The 19,273-nt window shown below is 44.8% G+C and overlaps 1 protein-coding gene across 1 annotated transcript in view; it reads right to left on the reverse strand.

Moving 5' to 3' along the window:
* Positions 1-1,048: 1,048 nt before the first annotated feature.
* The window catches only part of LOC120065441 (alpha-1-syntrophin-like), an 83,108-nt gene continuing 64,883 nt past the window's right edge, over positions 1,049-19,273 (reverse strand). The window contains exons 3-8 of the mRNA XM_039016459.1: positions 16,822-17,014; positions 8,730-8,919; positions 6,512-6,642; positions 4,087-4,283; positions 2,660-2,847; positions 1,049-2,072 (exon numbers count right to left, since the gene is read on the reverse strand). Of these exons, the coding sequence (XP_038872387.1) occupies positions 1,980-2,072; positions 2,660-2,847; positions 4,087-4,283; positions 6,512-6,642; positions 8,730-8,919; positions 16,822-17,014 (992 nt within the window). The 3' untranslated portion in view covers positions 1,049-1,979. The remainder of the gene's footprint in view (positions 2,073-2,659; positions 2,848-4,086; positions 4,284-6,511; positions 6,643-8,729; positions 8,920-16,821; positions 17,015-19,273) is intronic.

Here is a 19,273-nt window from a genome sequence, read left to right on the forward strand (position 1 = left end):
CTCTGTACCCCACACATAAAATTAATTATCTGTAAGGTCCCTCAGTTGAGCAGCGCATTTCAAAAACATATTCAACCACAAAGACCAGAGGTTTTCCAATGCCTCGCAAAGAAGGGCACCTATTGGTAGATGGGTAAAAGTAAAAAAGCTGAAATTTTACATCCCTTTGAGCATGGTGAAGTTATTAATTACACTTTGGATGGTGTGCCAATACACCCAGTCAGTACAAAGATACAGGCTTCCTTCCTAACTCAGTTTCCGGAGAAGAAGGAAACCGCTCAGGGATTTCACCATGAGGACAATGGTGACTTTAAAACAGTTACAGAGTTTAATGGCTGTGGTAGGAGAAACTGAGGATGGATCAACAACAGTGCAGTTACTCCACAATACTAACCTAAATGACAGAGTGAAAAGAAGGAAGCCTGTACAGAATAAAAATATTCCAAAACATGCATCCTGTTCGCAATAAGGCACTAAAGTAACACGGCAAAACACTTGGAAAATAAAGTAATGTTATGTTCTATATACAAAGCGTTAAGTTTGGGGCAAATACAACACAACACCTCACTGAGTACCACTTTTTATATCATCTTCAAGCATGGTGGTGGCTGAATCATATTATGGGTATGCTGGTCCTCTGCAATGGAGCTACTAAGCACAGGCAAAATCCTAAAGGAAATCCTGGTTCAGTCTGCTTTCCAACAGACATGGGAGACAAATTCATCTTTCAGCAGGACAATAACCTAAAAGGCCAAATATAAACTGGAGTTGCTTACCAAGACAACATGGAATGATCCTGAGTGGCCTGGTTAAAGTTACGTTAAGACTTGAAAATGGCTGGCTGTGTAGCAATGATCAACAACCAACTTGACAGAGCTTGTAGAATTAAAACAATTATAATGTGCAAATATTGTACAATCCAGGTGTGCAAAGCTGTTAGACTTACCCAGAAAGACTCACAGCTATAATCACTGCCAAAGGTGATTCTAACATATAGTGTGACTCATGGGTGTGAATACTCATGTAAATGAGATATTTCTGCATTTCAATACATTTGCAAACATTTCTAAAAACATATTTTCACTTTGCCATTATGGGGTATTGTGTGTAGATGGGTGAGAAAAAAACAATGTATTTAGTCCATTTTTAATGTAGGCTGTAACACAACACAATGTGGAACAAGTTTTAAAAAATGTTCTACTTTCTGAGGGCACAGCAGGTTTCTAGGTCCAAACACCTACAGCTATCAGGCTCTGGTAATACCAATGTTACAACTATTCCATCCAGCTTTCATCAAAATGATCTACAGGGTCAACTTCCTGTCTGAAGTTATAGTGTCAAAATATGTATATATTGTATCGATACAAAGGCATAGTACTCTTATGCATAAGGTCGTTCAAGTTAGTTGGAGAGTGGGGTTTTTGTTAAGTGAAATTACTAAACAGTGGCAATAATACGTTTCTAAACACTTGGATTTAGGGGTTAACTTTAAATCAGCTTTATGACATTTAGTTTATCTTCATGTTGATATTGGCTATGGGAAACATTTATGAATCTACTAAAGAAATGCAGGGAGATTCAAAAGGCTTTTTGCTGCACTCAAAATGTCTCTGAATCAGCACTTGGAAAACATCCTTAATAGCAGAAATAAAATAATGTTTCTCAAAATGGCGACCAAAACATAAAAATAACGTAAATTTAGGATGATAAAACACTAACCTCTCTGAATAATTCAATCAGTAAACAGTGCAGGTAACATTTGAAAATTCTGTAACAAATTTCGAAGCCGTCATGATTTTTGTAATATCAATGCTGTCTGTTGTAACCGCTTGGTGGCGGTTTGAAACAGAGCGGTGACATCATGTCCTCTGTAGTGACATCACATCCTCCTAACGTTAGAGTCATGGCTTCGTGTAAATACGCTTCGGTGGTTTGGTGGTTTTTCAGGGTTGGCAGAGGGGTTGCAGGTCAATCTGTTATCATGCTAACAGGCCTAGCCGCTTGACCTTAGCAGAGAGGAAGGAGTGGATGATGAACACCATGGTCTTGGGGCAGGAGTGGAGGTCCAGTTGCTGCAAGGGAGGAAGAGGAAAGGAGGAAGAGAGAGGGAGAGAGGAAGGGGGAGGCAGAGGGAAGAGAGAGAGAAGTTCATCATCACCTTTGACGTTGTTATAGTTGAGTATGTTAGCATAGCAAAAAATGACTACTCTGTTAAAACAGAGAGAAAGAGAGAGTGAGAAAGAGAGAGTAGAAGCAAGAGAAAGAGAGAGAGTAGAAGCAAGAGAAAGAGAGAGAGAGAGAGAGAGAGAGAGAGAGATAGAGAGAGTAGAAGCAAGAGAAAGAGAGAGAGAGAGAGAGAGAGAGAGAGAGATAGAGAGAGTAGAAGCAAGAGAAAGAGAGAGAGAGAGAGAGAGAGAGAGAGAGAGAGAGAGAGAGAGAGAGAGAGAGAGAGAGAGAGAGAGAGAGAGAAAGAGAGTAGAAGCAAGAGAGAGAGAGAGAGAGAGAGAGAGAAAGAGAGAGTAGAAGCAAGAGAAAGAGAGATAGAGAGAGAGAGAGAGAGAGAGAGTAGAAGCAAGAGAGAGAGAGAAAGAGAGAGAGAGACAAACCAACCAATCAACCAACACCAAGCAAAACACTCAAAGTCAACAATCCAACTCACAATCTCCGCCTCTGGCCCTCCAAAGTCGAGGAAGATCATGTGTACACCGTCATCGGAGGACATGCGCAGACGCTCGAAGGGTTGCTGGAGGAGCACCGTCTTTCTGATGCCCATCTCCTCAGTGAACAGGCTAAAGCCCTCGTCGATGTGCACTCCCAGGTTGCACTCCTTCCCGTTCCAGCTGCAGGCTGCCAGGGACCACAGATATAGGCATTAGGAAGGTTGGTCACTAAGGGCAGGTTTTTCCAGACATAGACTAGGCCTAGCGCTCGACCAAAAAGCATTCTCATTGGAGATTCTGTTGCTTTTTAGTCCAAGATCAGGAGTACGTTTAATCTGTGTCCAGGAAACTGTCCCTAAAGGTTCTGATTATAGGTTGCCCTGTGCTTCTGCACCACTCCATTTACAACACTGAATACTAAAGGTACAGTAGTTGATTGACTGATCTGTTCTATCACAGTGAATATATGAATGCAGTCAGTTGGATTTAATTGATTTTGTAGGTTCAGGCAGTTTAGATGTGGCTGCTTCCCATGAATGCAATGAGTGACTTTTTATTGTTATTATGTTGCAACACACCACAACGCCAGCAGAGGGCAGTACTACCCTATATAAAACAGCCAGACCTGCATACTTGCTGTAGGTCTTTGCTAGACCATCTGCTGCTGTCTTGCAGCCATTCATGATGATTTATTGCAGTTGGAGCAGTAAAATGTAACTTTTCAAAAGATAAATATTTTTATTTGATTTAACTAGGCAAGTCAGTTAAGAACAAATTCTTATTTACAATGACGGCCTACCGGGGAACAGTGGGTTAACTGCCTTGTTCAAGGGCAGAACGACAGATTTTTATCTTGTCAGCTCAGGGATTCGATCCAGCAACCGTTTGGTTACTGGCCCAACACTCTAACCACTAGGCTACCTGCCGCCCCAAAAAGTACCTGTGCTGCAGCAACGATTCATCGCTAAAGTGACACACTCTTGTAGGTGACACCATGCACTAACTTGATTATCAATCAACATTCACAATGTTTTTGAAAGTACAGGTTGACTTCTGAATGCCCTGTATGTAGTATTTTGTAGCTGTTTGTTTTGATTAAGTGGGACCTGGCATATTATTTGACATTAGAGATGGGTTCAATTCCTTTTCAGGAAGGGAATTAACATTCATTGAATTAATAGAAAAGTCCACGTAGACCTAACGCAAGTCCTCCAGTCTCAGACCCCTCATCACGCGAGCATGGTTCTGTATTGAAACCCTGTCAGAGACCTGAAGACTTGTGTTAGCTTCCCGAGCTCATGCATTAGCTCAGTAGGCTAACTTGGCAGAGGCTCCTCATTCCCGACCTGGAACCTTGTCTGAGATCTAAAGACTCGCGTTAACTCCCCCAGTGGGCTAACTTAATCTGCTACTCCTGTATCTATACCTGTGGTGACTTCCTGGATGAGCTCGGCAGCGTTGTGGCAGCCGTCCACCAGCATGTGGGTCCAGGCCGAAAGCTCCTTGGCCGAGTCCACCCGGAACAAGTGGGTCTCCACGCCCTGCTTGGTGCCGGTGCGCAGCCCAAAGGAGAGCTCCGAGTCCAGGAGGGGAGAGCTTTTCCCCGGTCCTGAGTGGACCAGTCTGGAGGAGACGGGAAGGAATAGAGGGGAAAGGTGGTAAGAGGTTGGAAGAGAGAAGAGTGTGCAAAGCTGTCATCAAGGCAAAGAGTGGCTACTTTGAAGAATCTCAAATATAAAATATATTTTGTTTTAACACTTTATTGGTTAAAACATGATTCCATATGTTATTTCATAGTTTAATGTCTTCACTATTATTCTACAATGTAGAAAATAGTACAAATAAAGAAAAACTCTGGAATGAGTAGGTGTGTCCAATCTTTTGTCTGGTACTGTATATTTCCTGAGCGTTCTTATATCTCCTAGATAGAGGTCCAACACTGCAAAACCTTGTTCCTTATTATTTATTTTTTGACTGTAATTTTTGCCATTTATTCATGTTATTCAATGCGTTTCTCTGGGCTAGTAAGTAAAGGCCAAATTCAATATTTTATACCTCAAGGGGTCCTAAAATTCTAAATCAAATAGCTAAATGATCCATAGTATGACCATCTTAAAACAATTCCATATGTCAGCTTAGAACCCCACCTCCCCAACGGCTTAGACTTAAAGTTATAAAACCTTAAAGGGTTAAACCTTTCTACGTGTCTTTTCGTTAATATTTGTATGATGTATCTGCAAGTTCTGACTGTGTAACAGTATAACTTTAAACCGTCCCCTCGCCCCGACACGGGCACGAACCAGGGACCCTCTGCACACATCAACAACAGTCACCCACGAAGCGTCGTTACCCATCGCTCCACAAAAGCCACGGCCCTTGCAGAGCAAGGGGCAACACTACTTCTAGGTTTCAGAGCAAGTGACGTAACTGATTGAAACGCTACTAGCGCGTACCCGCTAACTAGCTAGCCATTTCACATCCGTTACACTCACCCCCCTTTCAACCTCCTCCTTTTCCGCAGCAACCAGTGATCCGGGTCACGGCACCAATGTAACAGTATAACTTTAAACCGTCCCCTCGCCCCGACACGGGCGCGAACCAGGGACCCTCTGCACACATCAACAACAGTCACCCACGAAGCGTCGTTACCCATTGCTCCACAAAAGCCACGGCCCTTGCAGAGCAAGGGGCAACACTACTTCTAGGTTTCAGAGCAAGTGACGTAACTGATTGAAATGCTACTAGCGCGTACCCGCTAACTAGCTAGCCATTTCACATCCGTTACAACTGCATTATTTGCACTGGCAAATCAAATATAGCCACCATAGCCATTTCCATTGCTCACTCCTTTAAGAGAGCATTAAAGCAGTGTTCACATTGGAAGTTTGAAGTGACTCAAATCTGATTCAAATCTGTTCTTTTTCCTGCAGTCTGAACAGCCACAACGCACATGGAATCTGATATTTGAAGCCACATTTCAAACCAATTTCGTAGGTGGTTTGAAGTTAGAAAAAAATCTGATTCCTGGCCATGCGACTTGTGTCTGAACAGTCAAATCTGATTTATTTGCCCTCAAGTTGTTTTTAGACTGATATTTGACATACAGTATCTTGTTGCTTGCTAGCTACTCTGCTGACAGTTTTACAGGAACATGACTAGCTTGTTAATTGTTAACAAACAAATGAGTGAATGTGCTAGAAAGCTGAACAGCTACCTAGCTAGCTAGTTGCCTGCCTTGGCTAGCCAAAAATGACTTGTTTTGAAAGTTGGATCATCTTATCCTTTGAGGCTTTAAAAGTGTTCTTACACTATAATTTTGAACATTCAAAGCAACTGGGAAACATCCATGACAGGCGTTGTTGTCACCTTAGCATGCTACATAACTTCTGAGTGATAAGAAGCAAGAGCACTACCACCAATCAGCCTACACCCCTGTGCACGCATACCTGTCGTTACTATGACAACTAGCATAGCCATGTCAGCAAATGACTGCTGTCTAAACACACACACCCGATTTGGTCACTTGTAACTTGCTGTTTGGACAGTCAGTATTCCAAAACGGATTTTGAAAAACAAAACTGATTTGAGCATTAAGGCCTGCAGTGTGAACAAGGCTTAAGAGCTTTAAGAAAAGGCTGCTTTTTGGGGGGCTGGTGTGAGGTTGTATAGGCTAAAAAGCATTTAGCAGCCTAGAAATAGACAATATTAGATATACTGCTCCTTTTCATGGACTAAACTCACCCATCAATGGAGACAGTTTTGTGAAAATGGCTATTTGACTAGCTGCTTTTGAAAGATATTCAACCGCCTGGTCTAAGTGCAGTGCATCAGTTTTATTGTGTCGAACCTACCTAGTTGTGATAAGCGGGTGGCTCTTGGCTGGGCTGTTGATGCCGTCTTTACTGTCAGGTAGGGTGGGGTACAGCAGCAGGTCTCTCTCAGTCAGCAGAGCCAGCACCGGTCTCTCTGGACCCTGGGTCGCCTTGAGGGAGAGGAGGAGAAACAGACACATACACAGACAGACACACGCACACACACAAACATACACACACACACACACACACAGACACACACAAACATACACACAGAGACAGGGCCACACCCAAATACTTTTCATGACTCATATCACAACATATTTACACATCCCTATGAATGTAATGCACACACTGTCACATATTTAAATACCTCCTTGACAAAAGGTTAACATCAAATATTAACATCAAATATTGATTTCAATTCCATACTGAAGTACAAGCGGGGAAAATGTGTAACATAATTTCTCCTGAAGCATACCAATGAGTGTCTTGTGACTATTTGATCAGTAGGTTCACATTTGGCTCTTTTCATTCTAAAGAATGTCTATTTGTCAGAATTCACAGTGGGCAAGGACAATTAAAAACATGAACAGAAATATTTTCTTGGAAAATTCAATGTCTTGTAAGTCTATAATGATCCTGTTTCGTCCATCAAAGGGTTTTAGACATTGTTGTCTTTGTTGTTGGATTTTCAACAATATGTACAGTTGAAGTTGGAAGTTTACATACACTTAGGTTGGAGTCATTAAAACTAGTTTTTTATCCACTCCACAAATTTCTTGTTAACAAAGTATAGTTTTGGCAAGTTGGTTAGGACATATACTTTGTGCATGACACAAATAATTTTTCCAACAATTGTTTACAGACAGATTATTTCACATATAATGCACTGTATCACAATTCCAGTGGGTCAGAAGTTTCCATACACTAAGTTGACTGTGCCTTTAAACAGCTTGGAAAATTCCAGAAAATGATGTCATGGCTTTAGAAGCTTCTTATAGACTAATTGACATAATTTCAGTCAATTGGAGGTGTACCTGTGGATGTATTTTAGGGCCTACCTTCAAACTCAGTGCCTCTTTGCTTGACATCATGGGAAAATCAAAATAAATCAGCCAAGACCTCAGAAAAAAAGTGTAGACCTCCACAAGTCTGGTTCATCCTTGGGAGCAATATCCAAATGCCTGAAGATACCACGCTCATCTGTACAAACAATAGTATGCAAGTATAAACACCATGGGACCACGCAGCCATCATACCCCTCAGGAAGGAGACGTGTTCTGTCTCCTAGAGATGAACATACTTTGGTGCCCGAAATGTGCAAATCAATCCCAGAACAACAACAAAGGACCTTGTGAAGATGCTGGAGGAAACAGGTACAAAAGTATCTATATCCCAAGTCCTATATCGACATAACCTGAAAGGCCGCTCAGCAAGGAAGAAGCCACTGCTCCAAAACCACCATAAAAAAGCCAGACTACGGTTTGCAACTGCACATGGGGACAAAGATCATACTTTTTGGAGAAATGTCCTCTGGTCTGATGAAACAAAAATAGAACTGTTTGGCCATAATGACCATCGTTATGTTTGGAGGAAAACAGGGGACGCTTGCAAGCCGAAGAACACCATCCCAACCGTGAAGCACGGGGGTGGCAGGATCATGTTGTGGGGGTGCTTTGCTGCAGGAGGGACTGGTGCACTTCACAAAATAGATGGCATCATGAGGGAGGAAAATGATGTGGATATATTGAAGCAACATCTCAAGACATCAGTCAGGAAGTTAAAGCTTGGTCGCAAATGGGTCTTCCAAATGGACAATGGCCCCAAGCATACTTCCAAAGTTGTGGCAAAATGGCTAAAGGACAACAAAGTCAAGGTATTGGAGTGGCCATCACAAAGCCCTGACCTCAAAACCATAGAATATTTGTGGGCAGAACTGAAAAAAGAGACACATTAGCTGACTAGCCAATAGAGAGGCCTGTCTTAGTTCGGTTTTTACCATTTGTCAAAACTAACAAGTAAAGAAATAATTGCGCCAAGACCTGGGATCAAATACTATTTCAAATAATTTCAAATACTTTATCAGTGCTTGATTGAGCTTGTCTGTTGCGAAAAGTCCCGAAAGTACAAAGACTCGCCCACCTGGGACTCCAGGAAGTCTAAAGCAAATGCTCAAAGTTATTATTTGAACCCAGGGCAGGCTGCCATAAAAAAGCCTAACACAAACTCACATTTGACCTTTGACTCTTTCTACCTGTTCAGTGATCCATCCCATGTGTTTGACCTCCAGGCCCGCCTGCATGGCCCTCAGCTCATCCCTGACTCGGGGTACCAGGGCCGAAACCCCGGCTTGGATGGCGTTATACCAGGACTGGGCCATGGCAGGGTCCTTGGCCCTCAGGAACACCGAGCTCTTTCTGCTGGACGAGATCACCTCAAAGTACCTGTGTGGAGGGGAGAAAGGGAGCGGGAAAGGGGGAGAGAGGGGACAGAAAGAGAGAGGGGGGTGAAGTGAGAGACATGGAGAAAAGAGGTAAGGAGAGAAAGGGGAGAGACGAACACAAGAAAACAGTGTTAGCTGTGGTCAGCTCCCTGGAGAATGCACTAAAATCCATTTTGATGACCCTTGAAGTTGAGGAGGGTCAATTAGCTTGCCTCCTGTGACAAATAAATGTACATACTATTAAAATTCTCCTCTCCTTTACCTCTGGACAAAGCTGGTTTTAGCAGTAACCCAGTTGGTTATGGCATGGACTTTGACAATGGAAGTGCAGCCTATCCAGCTGCGACGCTTCTGTTGTTATTGTGGATGTATGTAAAAAAAAAAAAAAAAAAAAAAAATCCATGTAGGCTATATGCCCATCATGGAACGAGAGATGAGATAATCCAGTGACTCTCATATTTAGAAACATTTAAGTTATTTTCCTGTAACAATTTTTCTTCTCTGTTTCATTTGATTAAAAAACGACCCTAACCCTACTATAATGAAGGCTGGTTCAACAGCAACGTGTTGGGTGTCTTTTTTATCCTGGCCGTGCATTAGCCAAGTAGCCCGTCCATAGAAGGTTTCTAAATGATCTACTCGTGAAGCTTTAGCGTCACGCTTTTGCATTATTCACAATTCATATAGGCCTACCTGCAGTGTATTACTTCATTATTCATATAGGGCTACCTACAGTGTATTACTTCATTATTCATATAGGCCTACCTGCAGTGTATTACTTCATTATTCATATAGGGCTACCTACAGTGTATTACTTCTGTAACGTCCTGACCAGAGTTCTTATGTGTTTTGCTTGTTTAGTGTTGGTCAGGACGTGAGCTGGGTGGGAATTCTATGTTGTGTGTCTAGTTCGTCTGTTTCTATGTTCAGCCTGATATGGTTCTCAATCAGAGACAGCTGTCAATCGTTGTCCCTGATTGAGAATCATATATAGGTGGCTTGTTTTGTGTTGGGGATTGTGGGTGGTTGTTTCCTGTCTCTGTGTTTATGTTCTGCACCAGATAGGACTGTCTCGGCTTTCACGTTTGTTGTTTTGTAATGTTTGTTAATGTTCATCGTGTATTGTTTAATTAAACATGTTGAACACTAACTGCGCTGCATTTTGGTCCTCTCCTTCATCCCAGGAAGAAAGCCGTTACAGAACCACCCACCAAACCCGGATTAAGCAGCGGGTTAACGGGCAGCAGCGACAGCAGCAGTGGTTCAAGGAGGAATGGACATGGGAGGAGATTCTGGACGGAGAAGGACCCTGGGCAGAGCCAGAGGAGTGTCGCCGCCCAAAAGCGGAGCTGGAGGCATCTAAAGCGGAGAGGCGGCATTATGAGGCGCTAGCAAGGCAGAGCGGCTGGAAGCCCGAGAGGCTCACCCAAAAATTTCTTGGGGGGAGGCTAAAGGGGAGTGTGGCGAAGTCAGGTAGGAGACCTGCGCCAACTTCCCGGGCTTACCGTGGAGAGCGAGAGTACGGGCAGACACCGTGTTACGCAGTAGAGCGCATGGTGTCTCCTGTACGTGTTCATAGCCCGGTGCGGGTTATTCCACCTCCCCGCACTAGCCGGGCTAGAGTGAGCATTGAGCCAAGTGCCATGAAGCCGGCTCTACATATCTGGCCTCCAGTACGTCTCCTCGGGCCGGTGTACATGGCACCAGCCTTACGCATGGTGTCCCCGGTTCGCCAACACAGCCCAGTGCGGGTTATTCCACCTCCCCGCACTGGACGGGCTACGGGGAGCATGCAACCAGGTAAGGTTGGGCAGGCTCAGTGCTCAAGGGAGCCAGTACGCCTGCACGGTCCGGTATATCCGGCGCTACCTTCCCGCTCCAGCCCAGTACCACCAGTGCCTACACCACGCACCAGGCTTCCAGTGCGTCTCCAGAGCCCTGTTCCTCCTCCACGCACTCTCCCTGTGGTGCGTGTCTCCAGCCCAGTACCTCCAGTTCCGGCACCACGCACCAAGCCTCCTGTGCGTCTCCAGAGCCCTGTACGCACTGTGCCTTCTCCCCGCACTCGCCCTGAGGTGCGTGCCCTCAGCCCGGTACCACCAGTGCCGGTACCACGCACCAGGCCTATAGTGCGCATCGAGAGTCCAGTGTGCCCTGTTCCTGCTCCCCGCACTAGCCTTGAGGTGCGTGTCTCCAGTCCGGTACCATCAGTTCCGGCACCACGCACCAGGCCTACTGTGCGCCTCAGCAGGTCAGAGTCGGCCGTCTGCCCAACGCCGCCTGCACTGCTCGTCTGTCCAGCGCCGTCTGAGCTGCCTGCCTGTCCAGCGCCGTCTGAACTGCCTGCACTGCTCGTCTGCTCAACGCCGCCTGCACTGCTCGTCTGCCCAGCGCCGTCTGAGCTGCCTGCACTGCCTGCCTGCCCAGCGCCGTCTGAACTGCCTGCACTGCTCGTCTGCTCAACGCCGCCTGCACTGCTCGTCTGTCCAGCGCCGTCTGAGCCATCCGTCTGCCCAGCGCCATCTGAGCCATCCGTCTGCCCAGCGCCGTCTGAGCCATCTGTCTGCCTAGCGCCATCTGAGCCATCTGTCTGCCCAGCGCCATCTGAGTCATCCGTCTGCCACGAGCCATCTGAGTCGTCCGTCAGTCAGGAGCTGCCAGAGCCGCCAGCCAGTCAGGAGCTGCCAGAGCCGCCAGCCAGTCAGGAGCTGCCAGAGACGCCAGCCAGTCAGGAGCTGCCAGAGACGCCAGCCAGTCAGGAGCTGCCAGAGACGCCAGCCAGTCAGGAGCTGCCAGAGACGCCAGCCAGTCAGGAGCTGCCAGAGACGCCAGCCAGTCAGGAGCTGCCAGAGCCGCCAGCCAGTCAGGAGCTGCCAGAGCCGCCAGACAGTCAGGAGCTGCCAGAGCCGCCAGACAGTCAGGAGCTGCCAGAGCCGCCAGCCAGTCAGGAGCTGCCAGAGCTGCCCTACAGTCATGAGCTGCCCTCCAGTCATGAGCTGCCCTACAGTCATGAGCTGCCCTCCAGTCATGAGCTGCCCTCCAGTCATGAGCTGCCCTCCAGTCATGAGCTGCCCTCCAGTCATGAACTGCCCTCCAGTCATGAGCTGCCCTCCAGTCATGAGCTGCCCTCCAGTCATGAGCTGCCACCCAGTCATGAGCTGCCACCCAGTCCGGAGCTGCCACCCAGTCCGGAGCTGCCACCCAGTCCGGAGCTGCCACCCAGTCCGGAGCTGCCACCCAGTCCGGAGCTGCCATTCGTCCTGAGCTGCCTCTCTGTCCGGAGTTGCCCCTCTGTCCTGAGCTACCTCTCTGTCCTGAGCTACCTCCTAAATCATGTGGGGGCCTTGGGGAGGATTCTTAGGCCAAGGTCGTGGGCGAGGGTCGCCACTCAAAGGACGCTAAGGAGGGGGACAAAGACAGTGGTGGAGTGGTGTCCTCGTCCACCGCCGGAGCCGCCACCGCGGACAGATGCCCACCCAGACCCTCCCCTTGAGTTTTAGGGGTGCGTTCGGAGTCCGCACCTCAGGGGGGGGGTACTGTAACGTCCTGACCAGAGTTCTTATGTGTTTTGCTTGTTTAGTGTTGGTCAGGACGTGAGCTGGGTGGGAATTCTATGTTGTGTGTCTAGTTCGTCTGTTTCTATGTTCAGCTTGATATGGTTCTCAATCAGAGACAGCTGTCAATCGTTGTCCCTGATTGAGAATCATATATAGGTGGCTTGTTTTGTGTTGGGGATTGTGGGTGGTTGTTTCCTGTCTCTGTGTTTATGTTCTGCACCAGATAGGACTGTCTCGGCTTTCACGTTTGTTGTTTTGTAATGTTTGTTAATGTTCATCGTGTATTGTTTAATTAAACATGTTGAACACTAACTGCGCTGCATTTTGGTCCTCTCCTTCATCCCAGGAAGAAAGCCGTTACAACTTCATTATTCATATAGGCCTACCTGCAGTGTATTACTTCATTATTCATATAGGCCTACCTGCAGTGTATTACTTCATTATTCACAATTCATATAGGCCTACCTGCAGTGTATTACTTCATTATTCATATAGGGCTACCTACAGTGTAATCCTTCATTACTCACAATTCACATAGGCCTACCTGCAGTGTATTACTTCATTATTCATATAGGGCTACCTACAGTGTATTACTTAATTATTCACAATTCATATAGGCCTACCTGCAGTGTTTCACATAGGTCTACCTGCAGTGTATTACTTCATTATTCACAATTCACATAGGCCTACCTGCAGTGTATTACTTCATTATTCACAATTCACATAGGCCTACCTGCAGTGTATTACTTCATTATTAATATAGGCCTACCTACAGTGTATTACTTCATTATTCACAATTCATATAGGCCTACCTGCAGTGTATTACTTCATTATTCACAATTCACATAGGCCTACCTGCAGTGTATTACTTCATTATTCACAATTCACATAGGCCTACCTGCAGTGTATTACTTCATTATTCATATAGGCCTACCTACAGTGTATTACTTCATTATTCACAATTCATATAGGCCTACCTACAGTGTATTACTTCATTATTCATAATTCATATAGGCCTACCTGCAGTGTATTACTTCATTATTCATATAGGGCTACCTACAGTGTATTACTTCATTATTCATATAGGCCTACCTACAGTGTATTACTTCATTGTTCATATAGGCCTACCTGCAGTGTATTACTTCATTATTCATATAGGCCTACCTACAGTGTATTACTTCATTATTCATATAGGCCTACCTACAGTGTATTACTTCATTATTCATATAGGCCTACCTGCAGTGTATTACTTCATTATTCATATAGGCCTACCTACAGTGTATTACTTCATTATTCATATAGGCCTACCTGCAGTGTATTACTTCATTATTCATATAGGCCTACCTACAGTGTATTACTTCATTATTCATATAGGTCTACCTGCAGTGTATTACTTCATTATTCATATAGGCCTACCTACAGTGTATTACTTCATTATTCATATAGGCCTACCTGCAGTGTATTACTTCATTATTCATATAGGCCTACCTACAGTGTATTACTTCATTATTCATATAGGCCTACCTGCAGTGTATTACTTCATTATTCATATAGGCCTACCTGCAGTGTATTACTTCATTATTCACAATTCACATGGGTCTACCTGCAGTGCATTACTACGGTTGGCTTCTATCCCTCTCCATTTCCAAAAGAGCGCCAAAGACACACTCCTCCAAACATAGGCTTTTCAAAATGTTCAGTCCTATAACGCCATATCAACGGTAGGCCTAGGCTATATCTAGCTTGTTGAGAACGTGCCTCACACATATGATACAATTTACAGGAGCTTAGTATTTTTCATTTGAGGAGAACTGCGATGCGTAAAGACATATACTTACATAAGGCAATTACAGAAAACTCTGGATTTAAAAACAAATGTTGCTATCACTTATTACTCTTACCTATGCTATTTAATAAACTGTTGTATGAATCCACAATGGACTGTCTTATGAATCCACAATGGACTAGGACGAGGATATTCCGTGCTCCCAGACAAAATGGAATTGATAACAACGCAAAGACTGTCAATTATAGGGCTGGGAATTGCCAGGGACCTCGCAATATGATATTATCACAATACTTTGGTGCCGATACGATATGTATTAAACTGCCATTTTAATAATTTAGGAGACGTTCTTATCCAGAGTGACTTACAGAAGCAATAAGGGTTAAGTGCCTTGCTCAAGGGCACATCAACAGATTTTTGGGGGGGAGCTAGGAACACAAGCATTTCACTACACCGGCAATAACATCTGCTATATATGGGTATGCAACCAATAAAATTAGATTCAATTTTGATTCAAACCAGTGACATTTCAGTTACTGGCCCAACGCTCTTAACCGGTACAATATGTATTGCAAGTACAGCCAACTAGCGCAAAAATTATATTGTTATATTGTCAAAACGATACGATATATTAGTTCAAAATAATATTGTTATATTGTCAAAACGATACGATATATTAGTTCAAAATAATATTGTTATATTGTCAAAACGATACGATATATTAGTTCAAAATAATATTGTTATATTGTCAAAACGATACGATATATTAGTTCAAAATAATATTGTTATATTGTCAAAACGATACGATATATTAGTTCAAAATAATATTGTTATATTGTCAAAACGATACGATATATTAGTTCAAAATAATATTGTTATATTGTCAAAACGATACGATATATTAGTTCAAAATAATATTGTTATATTGTCAAAACGATACAATATATTAGTTCAAAATAATATTGTTATATTGTCAAAACGATACGATATATTAGTTCAAAATAATATCCCGATATGTAACTGTATCAATTTTTGCCCCCATCACTAGTCAATAACCTACAGAACGTGAGACAAACGCATGCAGTATCTCTCCTACAACTTGTCTATTCATCAAAACCAAGTCATTTCGCGACACCGGCAGCGATTGTGCTCATAATAAAGGCTGTGAAAATAGAAAAAATATTTCTGACACACCCCCAGACCTATAGCACTACCGCCAGCGCTTAGGTTTACCATTGCGTTGGGTCTGTTCACATAGAGCGCTATTAAAGCTCATTGTGGAGCGTACAAGGTAACCCAATACCAGTGTGCTGTAGATTCTCGTTGAAATATTTCAACGTTTTCACCTGGAACAAGCCATAAGGTGTGAGATATGAAGAGAGATGAAGCAGGACCCATACACACTGTTGCTCCACTACATGGCTTTAATTAGGCTTAGCATAACAACGTTTGGATCCAAGAGAGGACTTTGTCTGGCCATAGGCTACGAAAAGTCTAACCAGAGGGGACAGCTGGAGCTCAAAGAGCCTCAGAGTAGGAGTGCTGATTTAGGATCAGTTTTGTATTTTAGATCATGTTGATTAAGATTACATGGACAGACCATAGATCAGTTCTCCTACTTGGAGATGCTTTGTGAATACAGGTCCAGACCTAAGCTTGTGGGTACAGGTACAGACCTTTGTGGGTACAGGCCCAGACCTTTTGTGGGTACAGGCCCAGACCTTTTGTGGGTACAGGACCAAACCTTTTGTGGGTACAGGCCCAGACCTTTTGTGGGTACAGGCCCAGACCTTTTGTGGGTACAGGCCCAAACCTTTTGTGGGTACAAGCCCAGACCTTTTGTAGGTACAGGCCCAAACCTTTTGTGGGTACAGGCCCAAACCTCTTCTGGGTACAGGCCCAAACCTCTTCTGGGTACAGGCCCAGACCTAAGCTTTGTGGATACAGGTACAGACCTAAGCTTTGTGGGTACAGGCCCAAACCTTTTGTGGGTACATGCCCAGACCTTTTGTGGGTACAGGCCCAAACCTTTTGTGGGTACATGCCCAGACCTTTTGTGGGTACAGGCCCAGACCTTGGTGAGAAAAAGGAGTGTTACTTTGCATCAGGTAAATATTAAAATGTAGAGTGCTCGTTATATTCAAGGAGCCTTGATTTAGATTCCAAAAGGAGTGCCTTGTGAGACATCTGACTTCATAAATATCTTACTGAATTCAAGATACAAGCTATCGTACCCAGTTTCTCCCTCTCTCCATCCGTCTCTCCGTCCGTCTCCCTCTCTCTGTCTCTCCGTCCGTCTCTGTCTCTCCGTCCATCTCTCCGGCCGTCCCTGTCTCTCCGGCCGTCCCTGTCTCTCCGGCCGCCCCTGTCTCTCCATCCGTCCCTGTCTCTCCATCCGTCTCTGTCTCTCCGTCCATCCCCCGTTCTCTCTCCCCTGTCTGTCCCCCTCTGTCTGTCCCCCTCTTTCTCTCTCTATCTCTATATATATATTTTTTTTTTCTCTGTCCCGCTCTGATCATGTAACTCAGTTCCCCATTGAACTGGGTTCCACCCACAGTACCTGTTCTCTGTGTCCGGTGCGCACTGCTTCCTGGTCACCTGGCACATTTTCAGGGGGATGGTCCTGACCTCCTTCAGCTCGGCAGGGGGGGCGTCTGCGCCCTTCTGTGTCGTGGCATGGGGGGAGTCCCAGGGTAGGGGTGCACCGGGCAAGGTGTTCTTAAAGAAGGCTGACATCTCCTTGATGTATTTCACTGAGAGAGGAAAAAAGAGATGGGGGGGAGTTGTATTAAGGAGGATTCATATTGAGAGGGAGAAGGAAGGTATATAAGGTATCATATCAGGTGAATTGGAAGCAGTGAGAGTAAGAACAACTATTCCGACTTTGATACTATAAGAGTCGGTTTCCTAGACACAGATTAAGCCTGTAGACCAAGACTAAAAATCTCCATTGAGAATCCTTTTTAATTCAGAACTACGCCTGGTCCGTGTCCAGCAAAACACCCCTCAATGTTTAGCTAATGGAGTGTGCATTAGAAGGTTAATTAGTCAAATGAACTTAGAGTTTGGAGTATAGCCTGGGATCTTATCAATGTTGTGAACTTCATAAGTATTCTCTTTCACTCAAGTCAAATCCTGATCCTCTGCTCACCCTGCACACCACGTATCCCTTCTCTCTTACATGGCTTATTCCTACACATGGCCTCCTATTCCTACACATGGCCTCCTATTCCTACACATGGCCTCCTATTTCCACACATGGCCTCCTATTCCTACACATGGCTTCCTATTCCCACACATGGCCTCCTATTCCCACACATGGCCTCCTATTCCCACACATGGCCTCCTATTCCCACACATGGCCTCCTATTCCCACACATGGCCTCCTATTCCTACACATGGCCTCCTATTCCCACACATGGCCTCCTATTCCCACACATGGCCTCCTATTCCCACACATGGCCTCCTATTCCCACACATGGCCTCCTATTCCCACACATGGCCTCCTATTCCTACACGTGGCCTCCTATTCCCACACATGGCCTCCTATTCCCACACATGGCCTCCTATTCCCACACATGGCCTCCTATTCCTACACATGGCCTCCTATTCCCACACATGGCCTCCTATTCCCACACATGGCCTCCTATTCCCACACATGGCCTCCTATTCCCACACATGGCCTCCTATTTCCACACATGGCCTCCTATTCCCACACATGGCCTCCTATTCCCACACATGGCCTCCTATTCCTACACATGGCCTCCTATTCCCACACATGGCCTCCTATTCCCACACATGGCCTCCTATTCCCACACATGGCCTCCTATTCCTACACATGGCCTCCTATTCCCACACATGGATTTTATAACACATTTCATGCAATTCCACACATTTTGCCATAGAGCGCAGAGAAATGTTTTTAATATGATATCTGAGTGAAACTAACAACAATCAGTGGACCATGATTACTAAGTTTAGATAGCTGGCCGCTAGACTAACACCAATCTAAAAAAAGTTTGCTGACATGGGCTAATTGACTGACTTTCAGTAACTGACATGATGCACAACCAAATTTAGAAATTGGACCTTGTTTTCAAGTCATCTCCTGATGTCCTACTTCGCAGTGGATCTTGCGCGACCTGGCTGCTGTCTCTGTGGTCTCAAACACGCTGGTCTAACACCCCTCACACTTGCAACAGCCCACAAACATGGTTGACTGGGCAACACTTTCACACAACAAACTCTGACCTACACATACGCACATACACGCACACACACAAACACCTGATAGCCCTCCGCTGTTTCAAACCTCAGTGACTCCTGGATACTTTGCTTCTACAGTTGAAGTCGGAAGTTTACATACACTTAGGTTGGAGTCATTAAAACTTGTTTTTCAATCAATTTTTCCAACAATTGTTTACTGACAGATTATTTAACTTATAATTCACTGTATCACAATTCCAGTGGGTCAGAAGTTTACATACACTAAGTTGACTGTGCCTTTAAACAGCTGGAAAATTCCAGAAAATGATGTCATGGCTTTAGAAGCTTCTGATAGGCGAATTGACATCATTTGAGTCAATTGGAGGTTTACCTGTGGATGTATTTCAGGGCCTACCTTCAAACTCAGTGCCTCTTTGCTTGACATCATGGGAAAATCAAAAGAAATCAGCCAAGACCTCAGAAAAATAATTGGAGACCTGCACAAGTCTGGTAAATCCTTGGGAGCAATTTCCAAATGCCTGAAGGTACCGCGTTCATCTGTACAAACAATAGTACGCAAGTATAAACACCATGGGACCACGCAGCCGTCATACCGCTCAGGAAGGAGACGCGTTCTGTCTCCTAGAGATGAACGTACTTTGGTGTGAAAAGTGCAAATCAATCCCAGAACAACAGCAAACAACCTTGTGAAGATGCTGTAGGAAACAGGTACAAAAGTATCTATATCCACAGTAAAACGTGTCATATATCAACATAACCTGAAAGGCCACTCAGCAAGGAAGAAG

The sequence above is a fragment of the Salvelinus namaycush genome, chromosome 20 (assembly GCF_016432855.1).
Source record: "Salvelinus namaycush isolate Seneca chromosome 20, SaNama_1.0, whole genome shotgun sequence".
Lineage (NCBI taxonomy): Eukaryota > Metazoa > Chordata > Actinopteri > Salmoniformes > Salmonidae > Salvelinus > Salvelinus namaycush.